The sequence below is a fragment of the Musca vetustissima genome, unplaced genomic scaffold, assembly GCF_032173495.1.
Source record: "Musca vetustissima isolate MV318-11 ecotype Yass unplaced genomic scaffold, APGP_CSIRO_Mvet_v1 utg2180, whole genome shotgun sequence".
Taxonomy (NCBI): Eukaryota; Metazoa; Arthropoda; class Insecta; order Diptera; family Muscidae; genus Musca; species Musca vetustissima.
This window is the reverse complement of record NW_026887089.1, coordinates 560220-587949: the sequence shown is the minus strand read 5'-3', so window position 1 is coordinate 587949 and position 27730 is coordinate 560220. Positions and strand designations below refer to the sequence as shown.

Sequence of the window (27730 nt, the reverse complement as noted above, 5' to 3'; positions counted from 1 at the left end):
AATAGCGTTAGATGAATATTTGAATGTATTTTTCAAAAAAAGAAAAACAATTAACAACCAATAACAACAACAAAATGTATTCCACAACATGGCCTTCTAGAAGAGTATTTTTTCTCATTTTTTTCTAAACAACATTTTTCTTAAGACCAAAAAATTAAAAAAAAATGAAACCACATTGTAAATTAATTCCATAACAAAATGAATTTGTACTTCGTCGTATATTTTATTAAAAAAAAACATTAAACAATTTGAATTGAATACACAAAATACATTTTTATAGTTGCCTTATTTGAATATGTACATATTATTAAATAATTGAACAAAAAATCATTTACATTCGTCTTTGATTTTATTCTAAGTCTTTAAAAAAATTGTCATACACATCTACACAAAAAAATAAATACATACATCACATTACAATTCTGCATTTTGAAATATTCGTTTTTTTCTTCTTCTTAAGATTTCTATCTTTAATTTTAAATAGTTTTTGTTTTTTGTTGTCTTTGTCAATACATTTAAAATAAAACACATACACACATATTTTTACATACATACATTAAACAACAACAAAATAAAGAACCAAACGCCATCTATACATTACACCAAAAATGTCTTTGGTTTTTTTATTTCGAGGGGGCCGAGCGAATTGAATTGCAGATTTGCAATTCCAATTTTGAAACGGCATCGTTTCCGTTTTTATTTCATCGCCTCGTCACAGTGGTCTTTCGTGTAGCTGTATAGTCACCGGTTTGCTGGGCTTATTGATCAGCAGAGTAATGACATCCATTTCCTCATCATCGTCACCTTTCCATTCAATTTCATAGTTACGGATTAACTGCAAACAAAAAGGGATTAAGTCACTGATTGAATTGGGCGCTAAAAATGGTAGTCCCCAAAATTTAGCTTAATAGGATATGCCATAACTTGCAAAAAGAAATGAGGTGTATATATATTTTAAGATCGTGTCGTCAGCGCCATCTATTGGCCAGTTTTTAAAGCCAGCTTACAAAGCTTATAACTTTTGAACGAACATTCGTCAAAAGGTATGGCGAAAATATATGAGGTCTAAATTTTGGATAATCTGTTTTTGAATCTACCCATTCAATAGATAGTCTCAACGGTTGACATCGAAATCAAGATCAGAAAAAATACCTCATTGGGCAATCGTCAGTTTGCCGAAGGTCCCCATATTAACCATTTGATATATTGAGAACTAAGAAATGCGGACTTTACGTAAATGTGTCACAACCATATAAAAAAGGAAACAGTGTTTGTCGAGGCTAGAACCCCTTCGACAAACTTACTTAGAACAAATTATTTCTAATATGGACATTATACCAAAATATGGACTTAACTACTTTGCTGTTTTGGGCATATGTTATGTCATATCTGCACATTATATTAGATTCGAAATTGTGACGCAATTCTTCAATTTCTTTATTGAGTTCAGTGCAGCATTTGGCAAAGGCAGAGAAAATATCTATATGAGGGTTACACCAGAAAAGAAAATTAGAACCAATTTGCGGAATCTTGTCCTAATATTGATAATTTTTCGTAGATGGCCTTTTTACTCAAGGAGTAAATTTAAGAGGTGCCGTTATAAGGGGCAAGACTTTAATTTGGACCAATATTTCTATATATATGAGAACCAATGAGAACTCAAAATATGATGTGCGGTTTCCAGGCATTCATTGCCTTCCAGAAGTGAAATGTTGTTGGCAAATAACGCGTTCAACACCTAACAGGTATCCTAAATAGACCATTTATCTATGACATTTATCTTGGCTAGGGGTTCTTGGGCATTTCCCAACATCGTAGACTATGATTAGACTAAGAACGTGTGGACTTAACTGCTTTGCTGTTTTGGACCTTTATTGATAGATATACAGATTCCAATTCTTCAATTTCATTATTGAGTTCAGTGCAGCATTGGGTAGGAGAGGCTTAATTTTCGGACTTGATCTATTTTGAATTTTTCAAAATGGAAATCCTCAAAATTTTGAACACCATTTCTGAAAACGGGTTGGGCAGACATATTTTAAATTCGGACTTGATCAACGATTAGTGTGACGGACGAGGAAATCGACGTTGATATCACACTTATCAATGACTCACCATCTATTCAGCAGAGGCCGTTAGATATGGTACAGAAGGATGCCTAAAATTTTTAAAAGGTGAAAGCCTCCCCTGCGTGGATATGACCTGTAATTCTGAGGCTAACTCAAAGACACTTTGGAAACCTCACTTCCGACTCCAGCACCAAAAAGTTCAAAGTGGCTCTGAATAAGAAGGCACTTCGAAGTGCAATCTGATACTGCCAGAGACACACCGACCAATACCCTAGTTCAGGGTCAATAATAAGGAATTCATTCGGAAAGGTCATAAGGAAGTACGAAGACAACTGAACTCGCAAAGGGAAGTAGTAATCGAAAGATTTCTCACGTCAAGTATGGTTGCTAGAGGACTTGACAAGCTTCTCCCCAAAATGGTGACGAAGGATGCCCACTGTACTGAAACAAAAACTAGTTAGAAGACAGAGATCTGGATCTGTTCCGAAAATAAGTAAATCCTGTTCAAAAACCTTCGGTCGATTAGATTGATGGAGGAACACCATCATACTGCAAACAGTTCAAGCTTCTACCTAGTATGTATCCTCAGGGAGGACGAAATTCAGTCCAAGTGACAGTCTTTGCAGGAACCTTCCAAGATAACACCAAAATGTTTTGAGATCGCCAAGGCAGATCCAGACGGATATATCAGTGAGTCATTAATTGCTTTTTGACCTGCATCTAATATAAATATCATTTTCATAGGATGGTCCTATAGGTGTACTATATAATGGGGGCCTTGGTCACTGCGGGAAGCAACCTACCAGCTGTACATGTTCCCACGCTGACCTCGGTATGGTTCCCACCTCCATTTTTAAAATTGGAGAAAATGCAGATGTTGTTCGAAGAGCAGAACATCGATCCTCACATTTCAAATACGCAACAAAGCAGAGGACTAATTACTGCTGAAAGACTATAAAATTGCAAATTGGGAAATATCTTAATAACACTCTTTTCGGAGGCCCTTATTTTCGGAAATTTAAACAACGATAATTTATGTTGAAAGGATGCCTATACTCGCCCTGAATGCTAAAATATCCTACGATATATTTTAAATACAATTTATATTTTTCCTTCTTACCCTCAGTAACAGAGTCAAAATATTTTGTTCCGCCAATCGGCGAGCAATACAGGATCTCATGCCATGGCCAAAGGGTAAGACCAAATAGGGATTAATGGAACTTTTCGATTGACCAAGCCAGCGATCAGGATTGAATAATAAGGGTTCCTCAAAATTATCCTTCAAACGACAGGCCACCATATTTTGGGTAACAACCACAGTCTAAAATAAAAAAAATAATAAATCACAAAAAATGTAATAAAAGAAATCTTCAATACCTACCTCTTTGGGTACCAAATAACCACTAAATATCATATCCTTGGTAAGTATACGTCCCACACCCACTGAAATGGGATTCAGGCGAAATACCTCTTTCAGCGTTGCTCTGGTAAATGGTATACCCGAATTTAAAGATTCCGCTAGAAGAGGTGATAACTTCTCCGGCAACACCTTACAACTTTCTTCGTGTAAACGTTGTTGTACCTCTGGGTGTCGAGAAATGTGATATAGAGCAAATGCCGTGGTATACGAGGTGGTATCCACACCAGCCAGCAACAAATCTGCAGCCATACCAACAACATCATTTAAATCTAAATTGGGATTTTTTAAATATTGTTCAACCAAATTCGTACGACTCAGTGAGCAGGGACTCTCCGTGACTTCATCCGAAGTATCTTTAAAAAATGCTAATTTTTGGGAGACCAAATCGACGGCCACACTTTCCATGTACTCTTGGGCTTTTCGTAATTTTTTATACGGCCCGCTTTCATAATGACGCCATAATCCTAGACCCTGATCGGTGGGTAAAATATTGCTGTTTGTTGTCTCTGCAGCCCACATGAGTTTTGAGGAGCGGGAATTTTTCGCTTGTTCTTCCGGGGCAAATGAATTTAGACGTTCTCCAAATGTTACCAGGCAGGTTACTAGAGAGGGTGGGTCATGAATTTAATAGTTGTAGAATATTATCGATTTACTTACATTCCAAATTTAGTCTCGCCAGCTTGGGTAGCACATCAACATCTTCCGATTTGGGTAAATAGTCCAAAAACTCTTTGGTGACCTCATCAATTTCTAATAAAAAGCTGCGTACATTTTTCGGAACACTGATTTCTTTTTGTAACTCGGATCGTAGACGCCACCATTCCGAACCATTTCTGGAAAAAATAGGTATAGATTTTAAAATAAAATGTTTTCAATGACCTCTATTTTTTTAAACAACCATGGATTGTTTAGTGTGGATTTTTAAAAAATTATTTTTTTAGGTATCTATAAGAGGCGTGGATTTAAAAAAAAATATTTTCCGGAGGGTCTATGAGAATCGTGGATTTTGAAAAAATATTTTTCCAATATTTGAAAATTAGGTTCTTAAGAGAACTTGGGTCCAATCCTGACTTAAATGATAGACCACAATTTGCCCTTTCCAAAATGGTGATATATGTGGCTGTATCCGTTTTGGATCAAAACATATGAGGGGTTGGGAAGGACTATAATGGACCCAAGTTCGACTTTTAGGAAGTTTTTCAAAAAAATCGGGGACCCAAACCCAGTTTTTTGACTGTATCTCCAAAACGGTTTGAGACAACTCAATCACCATATTACCACTCAATGGAAAAGAATTTTTATAACCTTTAAAATGATACCCATATTATACTAACCGGATCCGTAGAACCGGATATTACCGGGTACCCGTAACCGAACTTCTGGTCAAATAACCGGGTACGTCCACCAAGAAAAAAATATCCCCATAATTATGGTAAAAATACCTACCTCTGGAAAAATGTTCAGAAAAATCTGATCGTTTTTACTAAACTAGAGTTAAGCCAAAGATTTTCTCAAATGTCTGTAAAGATCACCTAAGCCTTACACGTGGATTTTTTCGGAGGACTACTTATGTTTAAATATTTTTTTTTAAATAAAAACAAATCAATTTACCCAATCAAATTAATACAATCATAATCAATTTACAAATCAAAATTTATGGCTCAGTAATTTTTTCTTGTCAGAATTTTCCACTCATCGATTTGAATCGAAATTCACTTACGTTGGCAATAAACCGGCGGAACGATAAATATGTGGACGATCTGTACGATATTTGGCCAGCGCTAAATGACTTCTGCGCAGCGGATAATCTTTACAATTTAAAAGCGTTGCTATATCCCGGGGATCATAAAGCCAAATAATATCCTGACCCGGTACCATGGTCTCCCGGACAATGGGACCATATTCACGATATTTATCATAGCCAGCTTTGTGCAGTTCCAACCAGGTGTATTTGCCCACAATTGGCAAATATTTATAGAGATTTCCCAAACCAAAGATGCCGCGAGGACCGGGAATATCCGCATAGGGTTTGGAAAATTGTGGTCTCTGTGAATTAGGAATCGTTGGTTGTGAGTTGTTTGTACAACAACCCCTTTTCACTTGCCGACACAGACGTTGTCGAGGCTTTAAAAGAAAACACCGCATTTTAAAAGCGATCTAATTTTTGCTGTTAATTTTTTTGTCCCGTCCCTAGCCCGCTTTCCAATCAAATCGGTTGTTTTTTGGTTTTGTTTTTTATTTAGCGTGTGCACTAAGGTAAACAAAGTCAATTGATCCGCTTTTTTCGTTCGTTTGTTTTGCTGCTTCGAAATGTTTTTGCGAGACTAACAACAAATCTTGATTGACACCAGGCACAGGTAGGTAGATGTGGATGGTTGGTAGAGCTGCTGCTGCTGCAATGATAACAATACCCCGCAGAGCCAATGCCGAAAAATAATATTCACTTAGCAGCTACTATCTGTCCGTCGGTTGTCGTTGTTGTTTACGTCGTCAGCGAAATTGCTGATCAAAACAAATACGAAATAAATCCAAAATTAATGCTTTTTGTGGTGAAGCTTTTAAACCTGGTTTTTAGTTGAGGAATAGATTAAAAGGTAAATACTTTTTGAAAGCTTTCATGCCAGGTTTGGTGGAATTTTGTGATGAAGCTTTGGGAAAAGCTCTTTGTAGTGGTCGATTCAACTGGAACGACTATCCTTTTTGTGAGCTGTTAAACCAGGTTTTTGATTTCAATATTTTATAAAACTTTTTATAAAAAACCGTTAACTTCATAAATTTTTATTTTTTAAAGCGTTGAATATTTTTCAAAGGACTTTTGAAAAATTATTTCAGGTCTAATAAAGAATCTTGAGAAAATATTTTTAAAAATCCAGCCTCTTCTAGACACTATAGAAAATATTTGTAAAAATCCTTGTTTATTAATTGGTCTTGAGAAAATATTGAAAAAAATCCCCGCCTGGAAAACACATTTTTACTCTGACACTTGGCTTATAGACTTGACTTGCCATTTTGAAAAATCGACGCCTATTATTGAAATAGACCCTTGATAAAATATGTTTAAAAATGCAAGGTCATTATAGACATTTGATAAAACATTTATATAAAATCCAGACCAATTACATACCCTTGAGAAAAGATTTTTAAAAATCCAAGCCAGTTAAAGAAAAATATACGCTTCTCATAGACCCTGGAGAAAATATTGAAAAAAATCTAAGCCTCCTGTAGATCTTTGAGAAAATGTGTTCATATAGACCCTTAAGAAAATATTAAAAAATAGGCCTCTTATAGATCCTTGAAAAAAAAAAATAAAAAATAAATTATAGATCCTTGAAAAACATTTTTAAAAGAATCCACGCTCCATATAGACCCTTGAGAAATTTTGTTTATAAAAATCCACGCCTCTTATAGACCCTTGAGAAAAATTAAAAAAAAAATCTACGCTCCATATAATCCCATGAGACCCATAAGAAAATATTTTGAAAAAAATCCACACCTCATACAGACCCTTGAGAAAATATTTTTTAAAAAAACCCACGTCTCTTATAGGTCCTTGAGAACACATTTTAAAAAAGCCACGCCTTTTATAGACACTTTAAGAACACATTTAAAACCAGTAAGGAAAGTAGTAAAATCGGACTGGGGCGACTATATAATACCCTTCACCACTTTGGGTATATTCTACATAAGTCTCCTAACAGACTCCGCCTTTCCAAAGAACATTGGCATGAAGTTGAACGAACTTGATTATGTGATCATTATGACTTTCTGGAACCTATGCTAAATTTCATTTCATTGAACCGATTTTCACGGACGAAATATATGATATATATATATATATATATGGAACGATTTTCAGGAAGCTTATCGCACATCATTCTGCGCTATGATCGAATGATATATAGGGACATTGGTGCACCATTTACCTTAAATCGGACGAAAATATATGTGGGAGCTATATCTAAATCTGGACCGATTTTCACGAAACTTTGCACACATCATTCTAGACTCAATTCAGTACGCTATGCCAAATTTCGTGCAAATCGAAAGATATATATGGACTTTGGTGCATCATTTACCTTAAATCGGACGAAAATATATGTAGGAGCTATATATAAATCTGAACCGATTTTCCCCAATTTCAACAGGGTTCGTCCTGGGGCAAAACAAATGAGCTGTACCAAATTTCATCCAAATCGGATTATAAATCCGACCTGTACTTTGTTTACAATTTAACACCAACTAACGGACGGACTGACATGCATAAATCGACTTAGAACGTGATTCTATACATATTCTCAAAAGGAACCATGTGTCTATCTCGTTTCCTTTTGCCTGTTACAAACATATGCACAAAGACATATTGCCCTGTACCGCAGTGTAGTGAAGGGTATAAAAATTCAGGCCTTGAGGTAATATTTTTTAAATAGCCACGCCTCGTATAGACAATTGAAGAAATATATTTAGAAAATCCACGCAACTTACAGACCATAGAGGAAATAATTTTAAAAAGTCCATACCTCCATATAGATCCCTGAAAATATATTTTTCAAAAATTCCCGCTCCTAAGATTTTTTTTTAATCCTAAGGGGATCTTATTTTTCCATATTATTTTCCAAACAATATTATTATTAATTTTTATTTCAAATACAATTAGCATCTTTATTTTAATATAATTGTTACTAAAAATTGTAATTAAATTATTATTTCAGTCTCTATGATGTTTTGGCTTTCGTCTTCTTCACCTTCTTGTCGGTCACTTCTAATTTCTTCTTCTTCTCATTGAGCATTTTCTTTCCATCCGATTTACTCTTCTTTGCAGCCTTTTTGAAATTCAAAAATGTTTGTCGCAGAATGTAGATGGTGTTAATGGCACAAAGGACGAGGAAAATTTCCACCACCAAGAGGATATCAAGGCCACGTGAAGCCAATAAACCAAGTCTGTGATTTGCATCCTGAGCCAGTAAGTGATCTTGGGCTTGAGGATTATCGCAGATGTGTTCCACCCACCAAACGGCTGTCTCCAGGGAGGGATTTTGTTTTTTCTTCAATGTTGTGGATAATTGTTGGACATTTTTGTGTAACTTTTTGTCATTCAAACATGTTTGAAGGGCATCGTGTAATTGGGTTTTATCGAACTTGAAGAGCTCCAAATTGAGGCCTAGGTTTCGGTCCAAGAGACGTTGTGCAACCTAGAAAAAAATTAAATTTGTATAAAATTCGTTTCGTTTTTTTTTTCAAAATCAGTTTTGGAATCCTTGTCTTGTACATACATATCTCTGCTCTGGTTTGCTGGTAATAGTTATTGGTGGGACTCCATGATATAAGGACTCTTGTGCACTTAAACTCTCTGCTTCAATAATGGAACATTTGACTTCGTTTTGACCTGTAATCGGAAAAATTAATTTTTAATTTCAAATTTCCATATAATTTATAATTTACTCACCTAAAATTTCTCCCGCCTCCACATTATTTAATTGCAACAGGTTTTTAATGCTATTCTTCCCCAGCAAAGTGCCCTTGGCATTAATCCAAATAAATCCATAATCGCTAAATTGTCGAATGGTGTTCAATAACATTTTGGTATTATCCGAACCGAGGATATTTTTTTCCATATCAATTAAAATAATTTCCCTTTCGAAGGACTCAATAAACTTCAGTACTTCTTCGTTGGCCTCCATATTTTCTTGGATATGTAAACCCGGCACTGGAACAACGTGATTGGGCAATGTTTGCAGGCTGTGCAGAGATGGATGATAATTGGCCAAAATCACTTTGAAACGTGGCAGGAGATCATTAAACTTCTTGGGTGTGATAATACTTTTCGATTGCATATTTTTGGACCAAATACCCTCTATGACAGGTTTGACTAATAATTTGCGATAGCTGAAAAAGAAAGGTTTAAAAAAATTAGGACCTTGGAAAATATTTTGACAGAAACCGTATAGACCCTTGAAAAAATATTTTTTAAAAACCCACGCTTTCATATGTTTAAAAATTTTCCATCCACGCCTTTTATAGACCCTTTAAAACATTTTTTTTAAATCCACGCTTTTTATAGACCCTTTATAACATTTTTTAAATCCACGCCTTTTATAGACCCTTTAAAATATTTTTTTAATCCAGTCCTTTTATAGACCCTTTAAAACATTTTTTTAATCCACGCCTTTTATAGACCCTTTGAAACATTTTTTATATCGTCGCCTTTTATAGACCCTTTAAAATATTTTTTTAAATCCACGCCTTTTGCAGACCCTTGAAAAATATTTTTAAAATTCCACGCTTTTATAGACCCCTGAAAAAATATTTTTAAAAAATCCACGACTCATATAACCCTTCAAAAAATATGTTTAAAAAATCCACTTTTCGTGTAGACCTTTGAACACATAGTTTTAAAACCCACGCCTTTTGTAAGTATGTCTTTCTCTTCTCTTCCTCTTAGTAAGTAAGTCTTAAAAAACTCTTCTCACAATACTTACAAATAATCGAAAGCATACAACGCTGTATTATGCCATCTCCTCCAATAGCTCATATCCCGTCCAAAATCACTCAAAACATATGGATCCAAAGACGGATTCAGTAGCTCAGCGGTGTCGGGTGACTGCAACAACCAGGTATTTTGTTGATTCAAGTGGCCACTGTTAAGGCCAATTATTGGCGTGCTGCCAAACAAATAGGCCAAATGCAACAAACAACCTGCTCCATATGTGACATCGTAAATAATCATATCGTACTGGCGTTTCTCTTTGACAGCCAAGTGTAAGGCCTCTGAAAATCCAATTGATTCCAGATTAGCACGACATGTGGCCATTTGTCTGTCATACCAATGGATGATAAACTTCCAGGTGGATTGTTGCAACAGCTCTTGTTGGCTCAGTGCTTCGTAACGTTGCCTTAGGAATTGTCGAGTTTTTTCCAAGTGAATAAATTCGGCATTTTGAAAATCATCCTCAAGTGAGGTGGCTGTATTTGGTGTGACAATTGTTAGGCGATGATTACGATTTTCCAGTTCTTTGAACAGAGCAAAATTCCTAAGAATATATATTTTTGAATTATTTTCCTGTATACGAACTTTTGTTTTTAACTCACCATTTATCCGCTGTCGGGCTACCAATTCCCATTAGGCAAAGTATGTTTTTTGCCTGGCATTGTTGCGCCACAATTAGTAAAAATATTGACAATGTTATCGCTTTGAAATTCATTTTGTTTATGACTAAGCCGGTTGCGGTATTCTTTCTCCCAACCAACCCAGAGTCCAAATATAATGATAATACCTCATATCTTATCTATAATTTAGGTATGACACAGTGTGTGAGTGTGTGTTTGTGTGATATGGAAAATGCACTCTCCAGAGATTAGAAATGCCGGCAATTTCACATAAATACACTAATGTCTTTTTTAACGTAGGTGTGAACATCTGAAAATTCCGATTTTTTAGTGGCAAGTGCTGTCTGCTGTGCTCTTATGAAACACATGTATGATTTTCAATCGAACAATATATTTGAAAAAAATCCACGCCTCTAATAGACCATTGAGGAAATAGTCCCACCATTGAGAAAACAATTCCATATATATGGGGCTATATCTAAATCTGAACTAATTTTCAGGAAACTTAACACACATCATTCTAGACGTAATTCATTACGCTGTGCCAAATTTCGTGCAAATCGAAAGATATATAGGGTCTTTTGTACTCCATTTACATTAAATTGGAAGAAAATATATATGGGAGGTATACCTAAATCTGAACCGATTTTCAGGAAACTTAACACACATCATTCTAAGCCTCATTCATTACGCTGTGCCAAATTTTGTGCAAATCGAAAGATATTAAGGGACTTTGGTGCACCATTTACATTAAATCGGACGAAAATATATATGGGAGCTATATCTTAATCTGAACCGATTTTTCCCACTTTCCTTGTCCTTGGGCCAAATAAGTGACCTATGCCAAATTTCATCCAAATCGTATCATAAATGCGACCTGTTCTTTGTTCACAAAAATACATGGACAGACGGACGGACAGACGGACATGCATAAATCGACTCAGAAAGTGATTCTATGCATATTCTCAAAAGAAACCATGGGTCTATCTCGTTTCCTTTTGCCTGTTACAAACATATGCACAAAGACATAATACCCTGTACCACAGTGTGGTGAAGGGTATAAAAATCATATTGGCAACCCTTTAATTTGACAGCCATTAGTTTGTTTTGTTTTCTTTGTTGTGGCAGGTTGTGAAGTCGGTAGCGCGTGTCGCGAGTTCTTCGTTTCGGGATTTTCGGTAATTGTTTACATTTAAAATATTAATCAATTGTTTAATTCGATTGTACGAAGTCGTTTTTTGTTAAAAAGTGCGGTTGAAACTACAAATTCTGTTACAAATTATCAAATTACCTTCGTCCACTTCAGTGATGTGTTTTGTTTGATTGTGTCGTGTTTTGTTATTCTTTTTTCTTCGCAGTCGACGTCAATCGTCGCTGTGTTCTTCTCGTTTGTCAACAAAAAGTGTTTATCGATGTGAATGTGTGTTTTGTTTTTGCATTTATCCATTGTAAAATATATTTTAAAATTTTGAAATGTTGTGAAAAGAAATCGAATATGTCATAATTTTCAAATAAGTTGATCATTTTCGCTGTTTGTAGCGTTTTGTCGTGCCGTTCTGCTCAGTCGCGAAAAGAGACAACGTCGTCGCCGTTTAATTTCTCTGCCACAATTAAATCTCTCATTCTCTCACTTGAAATGAAATTGAGTATATCCTAGAGTTGCCTAGACGTCTTTTAAGGTAAGTTGAATTGTGTGGGTATCTTTTATAGGCCCCAGAGAATATATATTAAAACAAATCCATGCTTTTTTAGAACCTTTTTAGAATAATTTAAAAAATCACGCCTTTTATAGAACTTTGAGAATAAGTATTAAAAAGTCCACTGCAAGTATAAAACCGTTCCCTCTTTATCCAACCTATCCTAACTTTATTTTCATTCGAGCTGATTTAGAACCGTCTGCGTAACATGGGGAAAATTTATGGAAAATATTATAGCAAAATTGATACACGCTATTCGGTACGCCGCGTTGTTAAAAATATAATCTATATGTGGGAGCTATATCTAAATCTGAACCGATTTTCACGAAAATTAACACACATCTTTCTAGACTTAATTCAGTACGCTATGCCAAATTTTGTGCAAAGCGAAGGATATATATATGGACCTTGGTGCACCATTTACATAAAATCGGGCGAAAATATATATGGGAGATATGTCGAAATCAAAGCCGATTTTCCCGAAACGCACCACTAATCATTCTAGACTCAACATAGTACGCTAAGCCAATTTTTTTGCAAATCGAAACATATAAAGGGACTTTGGTGCACTATTTACCTCGAAGTTTATAAAGAGACTTTGGTACACAATTTACCTTAAATCGGATGAAAATATATATGGGAGCTATATCCAAATCTGAACCGATTTCCAGGAAACTTGACACACATCATTCTAGGCCTAATTCATTACGCTATGCCAAATTTTGTGCAAAGCGAAAGATATATATATGGACTTTGGTTCACCATTTACCTTAAATCGGACGAAAATATATACGGGAGCTATATCTAAATCTGAGCCGATTTTCACGAAACTTAGCACACGTCATTCTAGATTTAATTCAGTATGCTATACCTAAATATTTTGAAAATCAAATGATTTTCAGGGGCATTGGTGCACCCTTTAGCTAAAATCGGACGAAAATATATATGGGAGCTATATCTAAAACGGAACCGATTTTCACGAAACTTAGCAGACATCATTCAAGATGCAATTCAGTACGTTATGCCAAATTTCGTTCAAATCGAAAGATATATAGGGGCTTTGGTACACCATTTACCTTAAATCGGACGAAAATATATATGGGACCTATATCGATTTTTATAGTTGCTTGAGAACATTGTTTTAAAAAAATCCGCACTTGAGACCTTGGACCTTGAAACATATTTTTCACAAATGTGCGCCTCATATAGACCCCTATTTTTTTTAAATCCTGCCTTCCAATAGATCCTTGAATAAATATCTTTAAACCAAGCCTTTTGTATACTCTTGCTGAAGATCATTAAAATTATTATTGCTGCCCTAATTTTCATAAAAAAAAAACATTTTTTGTAATTTAAAATATTTTCATTTTTTTATTTACATTTTTTCTTAAATTTAATTAAATAATATACACAAAATTATTTATTATTCATAGCAGTGTGATGGAGGAAGAGAGGGCGAAACAAAAAAAATTAACAAACCAAATTAAAAAAAAAGTATTTTGACCATTACAATGAATTGGCAAAAAAATTGCAAAACTTTTGGAAATTATTATTTGTACTGAATTAGTGTTTTGTTATACACGGCACGAAACAGGTATTCAATACACAAGAATTTCCATTTTTGGGGCAACATGACCAAAAACCATATGGCCTGTGTCAAATTGGCAGTGGGGCTGTCGTGGTGGGAATACTTTTTTTTTGAAAATTGGTTTGGTCGTTGGTGGTTTAGTTTCCTAGTTTTTTTAATAGACTAATTGTATAATCGTAGCAGTGATGAGGAAATACATACAGACATAGGTTTTTTTATTTATGTGTAATTTAATTATTTATATAAATTATTATTAATAAAGAGGTTTTCGTTTATAGTCTTAAACTAAAATTATGTATTTTTTAATTGTTTTCTAAACTACAAAATGTCATCTACGTATTTTTTGTTTTCAAATGTGTGAGTAAACAGCTAGTTATGTATGCGTAAAATTTAAATATAATTATTATTATTAATTTAAATTAAATTATTATTTGATTAAATATAAAAATGTTAAATTACAAATTTTGGGCATGAACATCGAATACATTATGTAATGTTAATATGGCAAGATTAATACATGAATATTGTTTTAAAGAAAAATAATTAAAATTTAATTTAAATAATTAGAAAAATTCGAAATTGAAAAAATTATAATATTAAGGCCTGGGAGAATCGGCAATGGGACATAAAAATTATACACGTTTTATAAATACTCCTGAAGTTTTGATGCGCGTGTATCAAAAATCGACATATTTTTCTTGATAACTCTAAAATATTTTTTATTAATAATCCATTTTTAAAATACCTTTCAAAAATTAGATTTCTTCGAATTTTTCTATTATTTAAATAAAATTTTAATTTAAATGATTAATTTAATTAAATACATATGAATATTTGTTTTATTTATTTTTTAAAATAACACAGTTAGAATATCGCTTAGAAATCGTTTTTTTTCTTTCAAGTTTTAAAATAGATATTTAAAGCACAGATCTGTGAGGTGATTGTGGTGTGAATTTTTTGAATCTTTGTTAGATGAAAAACTGAGAGATGGTGCTAATTGGAAGATTCCTTAAATTGGCACTTAACTTCATCTTTGGTTAATATTTCGGTGTTAATGTGTGGGTGTGTGTGTGTGAAAATAAATTATTAAGTATTTATGATTTTTTTTATTTTTTGAGCAAATTGAGAAAGGCTATTGACTTCCTAGATTAAAAATATATCTTATCTTCAGCAAGTGGACAGATACATCTTTAGGACCTGCGACAGAACGTGACCCTATATGGAATATATTATATCATTATCCCTTAAGATTTCATGATCATATAGCTCAATATTTTTTAAATCTGGAGATAAAATCCATTAGAAAATCTAAGTCATTTGTGTGACCTCAATTTGCCCTCAATAGCCAACAATTAGACTTAGGTTAGTGCAAGCAATATTAGCTACTTATAGAATAGGCAGTATATTGTGTGTGTGTCTTAGTATCCTTGAGAGCCAAGTCATCTAACCTTAGCACATCTATGACAGTTAGTACATTTAGCTACTCAAGGATATCCGAAATTTTATGACTGATAGCTTTTTTCGTATTTTTATAGAATCAGATGAAGTTCGGCTTTTGCGAAAAATAAAGAAATCCTAAAAGAACATTCTCAAATAAAAATAATACTCTCTCTCTTCCCCTCTGCTTACACATCATCACCACTTTGTGACTGTGGTTGTGGTTCATCGTACGGTGTAGCACCCAAACCAACATATTGATTATGATTTCGATGAATGAAACCCTTTTGCGGTGAGGCATTATAGTAGACCACTCGCCGAATACCGAATGGATCGACATAGCCAAAACTACCAGCTTTTTTACTATCACTCAGTTGTTCCTCTTCGTGATATTGATGTGGGAGGACATAACGATAACCATTACGCGTCACTGTGACATCATTATATTCCGGAGCAACAAGACGTGTACCATAACCATGTGGACTCAGAGGTACCCTTTGTCGTTGATAGAGTGGTGGCAAGGGGGGCAATAAACCTTCCAAAGCATTGACATCATAGGGCAAAGATTGTGGAGGTTGTGTGGGGGCAGATTGTGTTTGTGCTGGACCATAATAGTAACCCGCTTTTGGTGCAGCTGCTGTGGCAAATGGTGCAGGGGTGGAATAATGATAACCCGTATTTTTACCTAAATCATTTGCAGAAATGGGGGCATGATTAACGGGTGCAATGGCAATAGGTCGTATGGGACGTCTACGTCTTGTTTCCAGCGGTGGTGCCATTTCAATGGAGGGCACTACAAGTCCCGGTCGTTCATTTAATTCTTCATAACTGTCTCTCGTTGGATATCGGCGTTTAGAACCTGCATCTGCTGGCACCTCATTGGGATAATGATCGAATCCCAAATAGGGTGTCTTTTCGAGCTTGCCAGCCTCCGCCGGAGATAAATAACCTAAAATTGGTTTCTCTGTTGTGGTGATAGTTGCCAATGTGGGGGCTGGTGTCACTGCCACCGGGGGTGAGTATAGTTTGGAACTGCCACCATCATGGGAAATACTGTTGGGTCGTCCACTGCTATGTATGCCATTTTTACCATCAACTAAAACTCCCGATTGTGCTGGAACCGATTTCGTACTCTTGATGGCATCCTGGAAAAGTTGGGAAAGGGTTTTTGGTGTTAGTTGGGGAAGGATTTGTTACTATTATTACACGAATTGTTAGTTTTGAATTTGATCTCACCTGAATATCTGTGCCTTGACCCACATAGGTAACTTTGGATTTTAGAATACGATAGCCCTGCTTATCGGCTATATAGTCTTTGAGACGTAAATATCCCGCAGCATCTATCCACGCTTCGGTACCTGGTAAAGGGAAAATTATATTTTAAAATATATCTAGTAATGTAGTCCATGAGGTCAGTTTATAAACAACAATTATTAAAAAGTTAGGGGTTCAAAGCATCTGATATGGGACGATGCGTTGGTCCTAATTCAATTTTTTTCAGGAATTCTTCAACCTTAATTTAACTGAAAGCTTAATAAAATCGAACATGTTCCCAAAATTTAAATACTTGACATTCTAATTCGACCATGATATTCTCAAAATCTTCCGAATTCTGTAGGAGGCTATACACATATAACTGATTTAGAAGATATTTTGAGAGAATATTAATATAGTTGATATCTAGAAAACATGCTTGGATAGATATTTTTCGCACTTATTCAACTTTAATCTGATACTTTGGATTCTCCTTAGGGTATCCTCCATATAACTGTACCTCCATTTCAATACTAGGCCGATTTTTCCTACTAAGTGTCTGTAGTTTTGTTTTTCTTATGGTTGCCATGGCATAGTCTCCCAATAAATTTGCCCATCGATTTTAGGTATTTTAAATGTCCTTTCCATTATGGAGTTTAGAAAAAGGTAGGTTCTTCTTACCTATAACTGTGCCATCCTGCAATCGTTTCTCTTTTCGAAATTGTCCATTATTTGTCTGGAAACGGAAATAACGTTCGGGTCCTTCATCGGTTTGTATGTGATACTGGTCGGAGGCGGATACGCAGGAAATTTGCAAACACGATTGATATAAAATCACCTGGAAATTAGAAGAGAATATATTAAAAATTATTTTCAAATACATATAAATAATAAATGCTTAAAAATTAAATATATAAATAAATTTGTAGAGATTTCAAATTTTTAGAAATCCATACCTTCAATATCGTACAAAAATATTTTTAAAAAATTTACGTCTTCGGTATTTTACAGAATATATTTTTTAAAAACGCCAAATTTAGTACCGTTTACTTTACCTAAGTATGAATTTTAAAAACCACGCCCATATCTCATATCTCAGTAATCGTTATACCAAATTTTAAGTTTCCAGTTCTCTCCGTTATTTAAATTGTTCCAAATTTAGTGCATTTATTACTATTCGAACACAAAAATTCGAATTTCCAACAGTAATCTAAATTCCAAATCTCGGGATTCCAGGCCTATCCATTGACCCAAATTTAAATTGTACCAAATTTAGTGTCATTTATTCATTATTCCACAAAAGTCCAAATTTGGAATAGTAATCGTAAGTCCATATTTAAGAATTTCAGCTCCATATATTCACCAAAATCCAAATTGTATACATTTTGTACCATTTTGTACTTTTCGTACCCATATTCCAAAACTATCGCAATCCTACACTCCGATAGTAATCTTAATTGCATCTTTAAGGATTCACAAGAATGCAATTGTACCAAATTTAGTACTTCTCATACCCAGTACGAATTTCCAAAACTACCTCAATCATGCTCTCCAAACTTAAGTCCACATTTAAGGATTCCAGCTCTATCCGTTCACCAACATCCAAATTTTACCAAACTTAGTACTATTTATTACTTTTCGTAGACGTAAATGCGATTTTCCAAAACATCCTAAATTCTACACTCCAAGAGTAATTTGAATCATACATTTCAAGATCTCAGCCCTATTCTTTTACTTAGATTCAAATTGTACCACATTTAGTACCATTTAGTACTTATAAATTAGAATTTCCAACACTACCTCAATCCTGTACTCTAACAGCAAGTTTAATTCCAAAATTATGGAGTCCAGCTCTATTCGTTCGCACATAATCAAGTTGTACTAAATATAGTACCAATTCGTGCACATAAGTACTATACTTCCATATCTCAATTATACACTCGAACAGCAACCATTATTCCATATTTTAGATTTCCAGATATCTCTCTTCACCCAAATCCAAATTGTACCAAATCTAGTGGCGTTTAGTACATTTCGTACACAAAAATACGAATTTCCAAAGTTTTGTCTATAGCTCAATTCTCAACGGTAATATTAAGTCCAAAATTCAGGTTTTAATCTCTATACGTTCACCCAAAATTCAAATTGTACTAAATTTAGTAACATTTAGTACTTTACGTACACATACGTACACTATACTACCTCAATCTTACACTCCAACAGTCATTTTAGTACCAAATTTGAAGTCTCCAGTTCTATCTATTCACCTAAATCCAACTTGTACCAAATTTAGTACCACTTAGTACTTTTCATACACATGAATTTAATATGAATTTCTAAAACCTGTATGCCATATAAAATTTCAAGATTCTAGCTATATATGTTCAATTAGAACTAAATTTAGTAAAGTTTAGTACTTTTCGTACACTTGTAGGACGTATATCCAAAAACACTTTTGTACATCTTTCAAACTTTCCATTAGTGACCCATATTCCAAATTTTAGAATTCTAGCTCTTCCTAATACAAAGGGTACCATATTTAGTACATTTTAGTACTTTTTTGAACCCTTCTAGTTCGAATTTCCAAAAACCCACACTGATTAATTTGCATATAAAATCTGTAGATTGTTGGTGAGAGAAGTGCGGAGAATGTCAAACACCTGCACCTAAAAACATAGAATAGCTGCAGGTAAAATTGTTTAATGTAAATCAGGACTAGGACTTTGACAAATGTTTCCGCATGAACAAATTTTTCCTTAATTTTGTGAACCCTAAATTTTGAGCTGTTGTTATGGCAAAGATTTCTTGGCAACCCATACAAAACAAACACAAATTATTCAGAGAAATGTGTTTATTTTTCAAATAACAAATTTATTCAACATTTATTCCGCAAAATTCACAACTCCTAAGCGGCAATGTCCTCAAAAGAAAAACCATCGAAAAAACCTTTACTACGAGCTGGTTCATCTCGCCATCAGGTAACCATACCCAATCAACCCGAAGTGGACTCCCTAGCAAAAATTCGTGCATCTCGCTATGGACGTTCATCCCGATATTCGCGACACTCAAAATTTCTTGTCAAAACCGATGAAGAACAATTTCAAATTCGGAAAGCTCTCAATGCCTATGTACGTGAAGGATTGCAGCTTCAGGGACGTAAAACATTTTTCCAACGAGTATTTGTATTGGCGAGGAATTTTGAACCTCCTGAAAATGATAAACCAAATGGCAAGGAGTCGGTATATTCAGCGGCAAAGGGAGCTAGGCAGCGTGATTTCCGGGTATTCTTTCAAAAACAAATGGATCGAATTTTTACCATGTTGGAGAAGAGGAAATGTACGCAGGATATTTTGTCGGGTTTGTTTGTGTGTATGGATTCGTATTCGTATTTGATGATTGAGGGCGACGAGGATATGTTGGGAGAGTTGTTCTATGAACTGGCTGCCATACATGATAGTTTGTGGACGGAATCGAAAGTCTTTATGGTGGAGGATAATATTGGAGAGGTAAGGAATTTATAAACGATAATATGGTATGCTGGTATATTGGTATTCTACACAACTTAAAAACAGTGTGAATTTTTTTTTAAATAATCCACATCTTCAATATCATTTCAAAAAACCCACGCCTTCAATATCATTTCAAAAAAATTTAAATCCACGCCTTGAATATTTCTTAAAAAAATATTTTTTAAATCCACGCCTTAAAAAAATTAAAAATTTAATCCTTGAATATTTAAAAAAAAATTAAATCCACGCCTTAAAAAAAAATAAAAATTTAATCCTTGAATATTTAAAAACAAAAATTTAAATCCACGCCTTAAAAAAATTAAAAATTTAATCCTTGAATATTTAAAAAAATATTTTTTTAATCCACGCCTTAAAAAAAATTAAAAATTCAATCCTTGAATATTAAAAAATATTTTTTAAAGAAATTCACGCCTTCAAAAATATTTGTTTAATTTCGCCCCCTCCTATTCAGACCTATTTCAGCATATTTCATTGCCGCCGTTCGGCTGTGATAAATATCAATGAGAAATTTCCACCTGCCACACCCGATGATGCCAGTCAGATGAGTGTACAGCATTTGAAATTAATGGAAAAAATCCGACAGGTGGCCGAAACATTTGCCGCACACATTAAACAAAACGACGATATGGAAATGGAAACTACCCTGCCCGCAGATCCATACAATAAACTTCTACCCGAAGTTCAGCGTATTGAATTGGTATTGAAGTCGCAGAAATTCTATCGTAATGTCAAAGAATATGCCAAGACCTATCGTCTTATACCTCTACATCAGGATGAGGAGTCATTGTTTTGGCCAATACCGCAAAACTATATGCCGTTGCAGATATTCGAAAGATCTGACTTTGATGTGAATTTAACATTCAACGACAAGGCAGATGACATTGAGAATAAACCCAAACAGGAGGAAGAAGATGATGTGGGAGACCATTAGTTGTAAAGCTTGATTTTCCATTAAAAAAGAGAAATAAATAAAGAAGACCCCAACAAATTTCTAAGCTGACAACTTAATCTCTATAAAAAAGAATGCGAGGCAGATGGTATTGAGAATAAATCCAAACAGCAGGAAGAAGATGATGTGGGAGACCATTAGTTGTAAAGCTGGGATTTTCCATTAAAAAAGAGAAATAAACGAAGAAGATCAGCACCTACATTTGTTGTTTAGATTCACTCATACAAATTTGGAATTACAAATTTATGCAACTGCAGCTGACGTTGCCATCGAACGATGTAATCCACATGGCCTGGCCACCACCTCCCCCAAAAACAAAGCCAACATATGTATGGCCCCCCTGTCATTCTACGTGAGTCCTCATTCAGGTCTTTCGTTTTCGTTCGTAACAAATCAAAAGCCCCCTCAATACTGGCTGCTGGTTCAACAGTGGCTACAGTGGGGTGCCTGGCAGTCAGGCTGTCAGCTAACTGCCTGACAAAATGTTGTAGGCATTGTCATTCTACTGGTTTTTTGTTGTTATGTTGTTGTTGTTGTTCATTTCTTTTTTTTCATACTTCAACCTACGTTAGTTCCACATAGAGAGAAAATGATCTCACTTTAGTTGCAATCGAATATTTTAAAAAAATACTTGATCATTACAACAGCATACATAACGACATACATACATACTTACTAACATTGCAGCTTTGCCAGCTGTTATGAATAAATATTTGTTGACAATTTGTTCTTGATTTCGAAAAATTCAGTTGAAGTTTTTTTTTTGCTTTCTTTGAATGAGAATTGCATTTGTAGGCGTTTCTAATTGGAACCTCAACGTCATGCCACATTTCATACATACAAATGATGGCGCTTGTAAAGTGTCACAATTCAATTTTTATAGCAAATATCCGCAAGAGCGGCAAAATATGTGTGTTGACTGAGAGTCGTTTGCCTTTGGTGCCAAATTGCAACACACTTGTATTTTCGTGGGAATAAAATATAGATTTGTTAGAAAAAAATTTTCAAATAGTGCTAAAATTTGTATTCTCTGTAAAAAGTATTTTTTTAAATACGAGATTTGAATAATTGATAATTTTTATTAAAAAAAAAATTATAAAAAAATATATTTTAAATCGGGAACATGGGCAAGTGGATAACTTAAAATAAAAATATATTTTTAAGAAGTCTACGCCTGGGATCATTTAAAAAACCAGTAAGGAAAGCAGTAAAGTCGAACGGGGCCGACTTAATGATACCCTTCACCACTTTAGGTGTAACAACAGGACCATTAACATAAAATTGGATGAACTAAAATATTTGATATTTATCTAAATGTGAACCGATTTAAATCAATTCTTAAACATGTCATTATTGAGTCGTTTGTTTGCAATGGGGCAAGTTATATAAATTAATTTAAAGCAAATCTCAATTGGACATGTATTGATTATTTGGAGATCAATTAACATGAAGTCGATCGAAAATATCCCAAACATATTTTCGATCGACTTCATGTTAATGTCTGCATTTCTACAAAATGCAGATACGTCATTCTTTGCTCATTTTTGTACTTTGTGCAAAATTTCGTATCAATCTGACAGAAATGAGGAGTTTAGTGCACCATATGATTTGATTCGGGCAAAAATATATATGAAAGCTATATGCAAATCCGAACCGATTTCAACGTTCAAGTTTATACTAACTGCAGTACATTTTTAGCATTTCGTCATATTTTGGTTCCTTGGTGCATTATTTACTCCAAATCGGAGCTAAACTATTTTCAGGACGTCGCTTAACATTTTATGCCTACTGGCCATATGCGGGTCTTCTTCGGTTCATTTTTGAAATAAAATCGGACGTATATATATATATATATATATATATTAGAGCTTTGGTTCCCCATTTACTGAAAATCGGATGGAACTATATATGGGAGCTATATATAAATTTGAACAGATTTCAGCGAAACTTTCCACACCGTAGGTTACACTAACTTCAGAATTTTGAAGCTGTGGTGGACCATAAACTGAAATTCGGACGAAACTATATATGGGAGCTACATCTAAATCTGTACCGATATCCGCGAATCTTTCCACATCGTTGGTAATACTAACTTCAGAACGTTCTGCAAAATGTTGTGTCAATCGGCCAGAATTTTGGAGTTTTGGTGCCCCATTTACTGAAAATCGGATCGAACTATATATGGGAGCTATATCTAAATCTGAACAGATTTCAGCGAAACTTTCCACATCGTTGGTTATACTAACTTCAGAACGTTCTGCAAAATTTTGTGCCAATCGGCCATATTTTTGAGCTTTGGTTCCCATTTACTGAAAATCGGACGAAACTATATATAGGAGCTATATCTAAATCTGAACCGATTTTAGCGAAACTTTACACACAGTAGGTTATACTAACTTCTGTACGTTGTGCGAAATTTTATGTCAATAGGTTATATTTCGGAGCTTTGGTACACCATTTACCTTAAATCGAACGAAAATATATATGGGAGCTATATCTAAATCTGAACCGATTTTTCCCAATTTCAACAGGTTTCGTAATTGGGCCAAATAAGTGACCTAGGCCAAATTGCATCCAATTCGGATAATAAATGCGACCTGTACTTTGTTTACAATTTAACATGGACAGACAGATGGACGGACGGACATGTATAAATCGACTTAAAAAGTGATTCTATGCATATTCTCAAAAGGAAGCATGGGTCTATCTCGATTCCTATTGACTATATGATACCCTTCACAGTGTGGTGAAGGGTATAAAAACAATTTTTTTTTAAATCCTCATCTTATTTCAATTTTCATTTTTTTTATCTTCGCCTTGATTAATTCTTAAAAAATAACATTTAAAAAAAACGACGCCTTGGACATTTGTTAAAAATTTTTATTTGAAAGATCCACGCCCTGTTTAATTATCAAAAACATATTTCATTAGAAATACATGCCGTGTATATTTTTACAATATATATTTATTTTAAATTCACTCCTTGAATAATTTCTAAAAAATAAAAAAAAAAATATTTTAAAAGTCCAAAGCTTTAAAAAAATATTTTTTTTAAACCTTTGCCATGGATATTTCTTAATTTTTTTTTTTTAATTTTACTTTTTTGAAATACAAATTAATTTCGCAAAATATATATTGGTTCAAAACAACTACCATATATGGAGCACAAATGCATTCAATTACTCGTTTTAAGCATAAATTACTAGCATTAGCATGCGATTACAAAACCCCAACAATTTTCTAAGCTGATAACCTAACTTAACCTCTCTTCGAAAAAAAAATTGAAAACAAAATTGAATGACAGTGCATTGTTGCTGTTTACAATGGCTGCAACAAAAAAATTTTCGCGCCAAAAAATTGTAAAACAATTACCGCTGACTTTGTTGCTGATGACGACAATGATGGTGGTGGCTGCCGGTTTGTTGTTGTTGCTGCTGCTGTTGGAAGCACTCATTGTCGCTTCCGTTTGTCATTTCTGGTATGGCAGCAGCAGCAGTGATTTGTCTATAAACACCATGAGTTAAAGGTGTTTGTTGTTGTTGCTGCTACACTCCACTTTATTTGTGTTGCTGCTGCATCTAGACTTTATTTTTTTCTCTTTCGGATCTTTACTTTCAATGGAAACTGGTTGTGGAAACTTGTCGACCCGAATGAAAAACAAAATAAAATCGAAACAACAACAACAGCACCAACAAAATGGCATTGCGCAATTGCTTCGTTTTCATGAAATTGCATCAAGTCGTAAAACGCATTTCAGATCATGCCACATTTTGTGGCAGGCCCAAATACAGGGGAAGCAACTCGGTGATGTTTTCTTCCAAATATAACAAAGACAGGCGTTATACAACCGAATAATAACAACAACAACAACAAAAAACCCATCCAGTCAATAGTAGTCACCCGTTTGTTTTTGCTGCTGATGCCTCATTCAAGACGTCTGCTGATAATCTACAACAACAATGAAAATTGCAACAACATCATGTTCAACTTCACCTTGACTCTGGCACTCGAAGATGGTCGGTCGGTGTTGTTGATGCCGCCTTTGCAAAACATTTTTTTGTCTGTTTCGTGGCATGTTCGGCGAACCCCGCGGTGCTTTCCCCTAATCTAGCAGCCAATGGAAATCATCAACGGATTTTTGTGACTATGGAAAATCGGTTTGTTTATTTTGTTGTTTGTTGATTTTTCTCAATGGAAATGCCGCATCTCAACATTCGTCATCAGCATCCAAAGCAAATTTCATATCAAACAGGTTTGAATCGTAATGTTACGGGGAAATTCGCCCATATTTATTGCATCGGCGAATACATATATGTATGATGATGGCGAATATGTATGTATTAGTGTATGTTAAAATTACAACTGACGACACATAATTTATTGATTGCATTGCAAATAGTTTGTTGAATGATTGATTTGATAGCCATTCACTCCATATCTAATGGACGTTTTAGCCATTAATTGAATTTAATTCGAATCAGGATTTCATTTTTAGAAATCAATAATTAAACAAAACATTGAACTTTAACAAAAATTATGGTGTAAAACATTTATTTGCAGGTGTGGTTATTATTTTTTTTTTTTTAATTTCCAAGGCGTGGATTAAGAAAAAGGACTGGATTTTTAAAGAATATTTTTTAAAGGATATACAAGCCGTAGATTTTTAAAAATTATTTTTAGGAAATATCCAAGGCGTAGATTTTTATAACCTTCACCACTCTGTGATACAGGGTATTATGTCTTTGTGCATATGTTTGTAACAGCCAAAAGGAGTAGAGGTAGACCCATGGTTCCTTTTGAGAATATGCATAGAATCACTTTCTGAGTCGAGTCCTTCCGTCCATGTATTTTTTTAACAAAGTACATGTCGCATTTATGACCCGATTTGGATGAAATTTGGCACAGTTCACTTATTTGGCCCAAGGACGAACCTTATTGAAATTGGAGAAAATCGGTTCAGATTTAGATATAGCTCCCATATATAGTGTCGTCCGATTTTATATGAACTCCCAATATTTGTCCGATTGGTACAAAATTTTGCCCAGAGTTCTGAATTAAGTCCAGACAGATGTCTGCGAAGTTTTGTTGAAATCGGTACAGGTTTAGATATAGCTCCCATATATAGAGTCGTCCGATTTTATGTGAATGATGCACCAAACTCCCAATATTTGTCCGATTGGCACAAAATTTTGCACAGAGTTCTGAATGAGGTCCAGACTGATGTCTGTGAAATTTTGTTAAAATCGGTGCAGATTTAGATATAGCTCCCATATATAGTGTCGTCCGATTTTATGTAAATGATGCACCAAACTCCCAATATTTGGCCGATTGGCACATACTTTTGCACAGAGTTCTGAATTAGGTCCATACTGATGTCTGCGAAATTTTGTTAAAATCGATTCAGATTTAGATATAGCTCCCATATATATAGTCGTCCGATTTTATGTGAATGATGCACCAAACTCCCAATATATATATATATATATATTTGTCCGATTTTATGGAATGAAAAAATATTTGTCCGATGTACAGCGCACTGAATCAGGTCCATGCTTATGTGTGCGGAGTTTTGTTGGAATCGGTTCAGATTTAGATATAGCTCCCATATATGTAGTCGTCCGATTTTATATAATTGATGATGCACCAAACTCCCAATATTTGTTCGATTGACACAACATTTTAGTCCAGACAGATGTCTGCGAAGTTTTGTTGAAATCGGTACAGATTTAGATATAGCTCCCGTATATAGTTTCGTCCGATTTTATGTGAATGATGCACCAAACTCCCAATATTTGTCCGATTGGGACAAAATTTTGCACAGAGTATTGCATTAGACCCAGACTGATGTCTGCGAAGTTTTTTTTTAAATCGGTTCAGATTTAGATATAGCTCCTATATATAATTTCGTCCGATTTTTTGTGAATGATACACCAAACTCCCAATATTTGTCTGATTGAGTAAAATTTTGCATAGCGAATGCTATTGAGAAAAAAATGATGCGTTATAAGGTTTGTTGAAATCGGTTCAGATTTTGATATAGGTCTTATATATATTTTCGTTCGATTTTATGTAAATGGTGGTTACACAAAATTTGGCAGAGGGTATTAAATTGAATATAGTGATTACAAAAAAAAAAACAAATGGTTTATGCAACGGTTACTCAATTAGGTCCATGTGTTTATATATAGCTCCCATACATAATTTTACTCGATTTCATACAAATGGTACACCAAAGAATCCAAGTCTGTCCGTTTGACGTGCAATTTTTCATTGATTTCAGAATGGTATATGTATGGGGTGTTTCAATTGGTTCAAATATTTATGTAGATAGCACATTTAATTTCGCCCGATTTCATCTCAATGGTCCTCCAAAGATTCTATGACCGTTCTATCTACAGGATATTGTAGATATTAACATGTCTTGCATGTAACCAAAGTGGTGAAGTGTATCATATAGTCGGCTTTTGCATTTTAATACTAAATTTTATTTACACATTTTTGTGAGTGTATTAATTATTCTCGTTCTTGAACTTCTACTGAAATGACATAATAAATAACAACACAAATTATTTATTTGAACAACTTCTAGTTGTGTTCTTAACTACTTCTATTTTGATTTCCATTTCCACACAAATCCATAGGTATGTCTGTATGACGCATTATGATTATTATTAAGCGCGCC

At 34.4% G+C, this 27730-nt stretch overlaps 4 protein-coding genes across 8 annotated transcripts in view; 2 read left to right on the top strand and 2 right to left on the bottom strand.

Annotated features, from left to right (window-relative positions):
• Positions 1–27730, top strand: part of LOC133334648 (putative uncharacterized protein DDB_G0291608) — a 323326-nt gene that overhangs the window by 118633 nt on the left and 176963 nt on the right. The window lies entirely within an intron of this gene.
• LOC133334622 (uncharacterized) lies at positions 713–14934 on the bottom strand (the record flags this gene model as incomplete). Its single annotated transcript, XM_061542936.1, has 11 exons — positions 713–835; positions 3190–3390; positions 3451–4091; positions 4147–4322; positions 5210–5535; positions 8232–8678; positions 8760–8872; positions 8933–9372; positions 9966–10517; positions 13558–13608; positions 14900–14934. Coding segments are annotated over 11 exons (3105 nt in total), but the record flags the coding sequence as incomplete, so codon positions are not given.
• Positions 15504–27730, bottom strand: part of LOC133334621 (uncharacterized) — a 59154-nt gene continuing 46927 nt past the window's right edge. The window contains exons 2-4 of the mRNA XM_061542935.1: positions 17251–17407; positions 16552–16673; positions 15504–16460 (exon numbers count right to left, since the gene is read on the bottom strand). Coding sequence (XP_061398919.1) covers positions 15504–16460; positions 16552–16673; positions 17251–17407 — 1236 coding nt within the window. The remainder of the gene's footprint in view (positions 16461–16551; positions 16674–17250; positions 17408–27730) is intronic.
• On the top strand, positions 19485–21030 carry LOC133334656 (uncharacterized). Its single transcript, XM_061542988.1, has 2 exons — positions 19485–20075; positions 20551–21030. Exons 1-2 carry the CDS (start codon positions 19485–19487, stop codon positions 21028–21030), a joined length of 1071 nt encoding a protein of 356 aa, XP_061398972.1.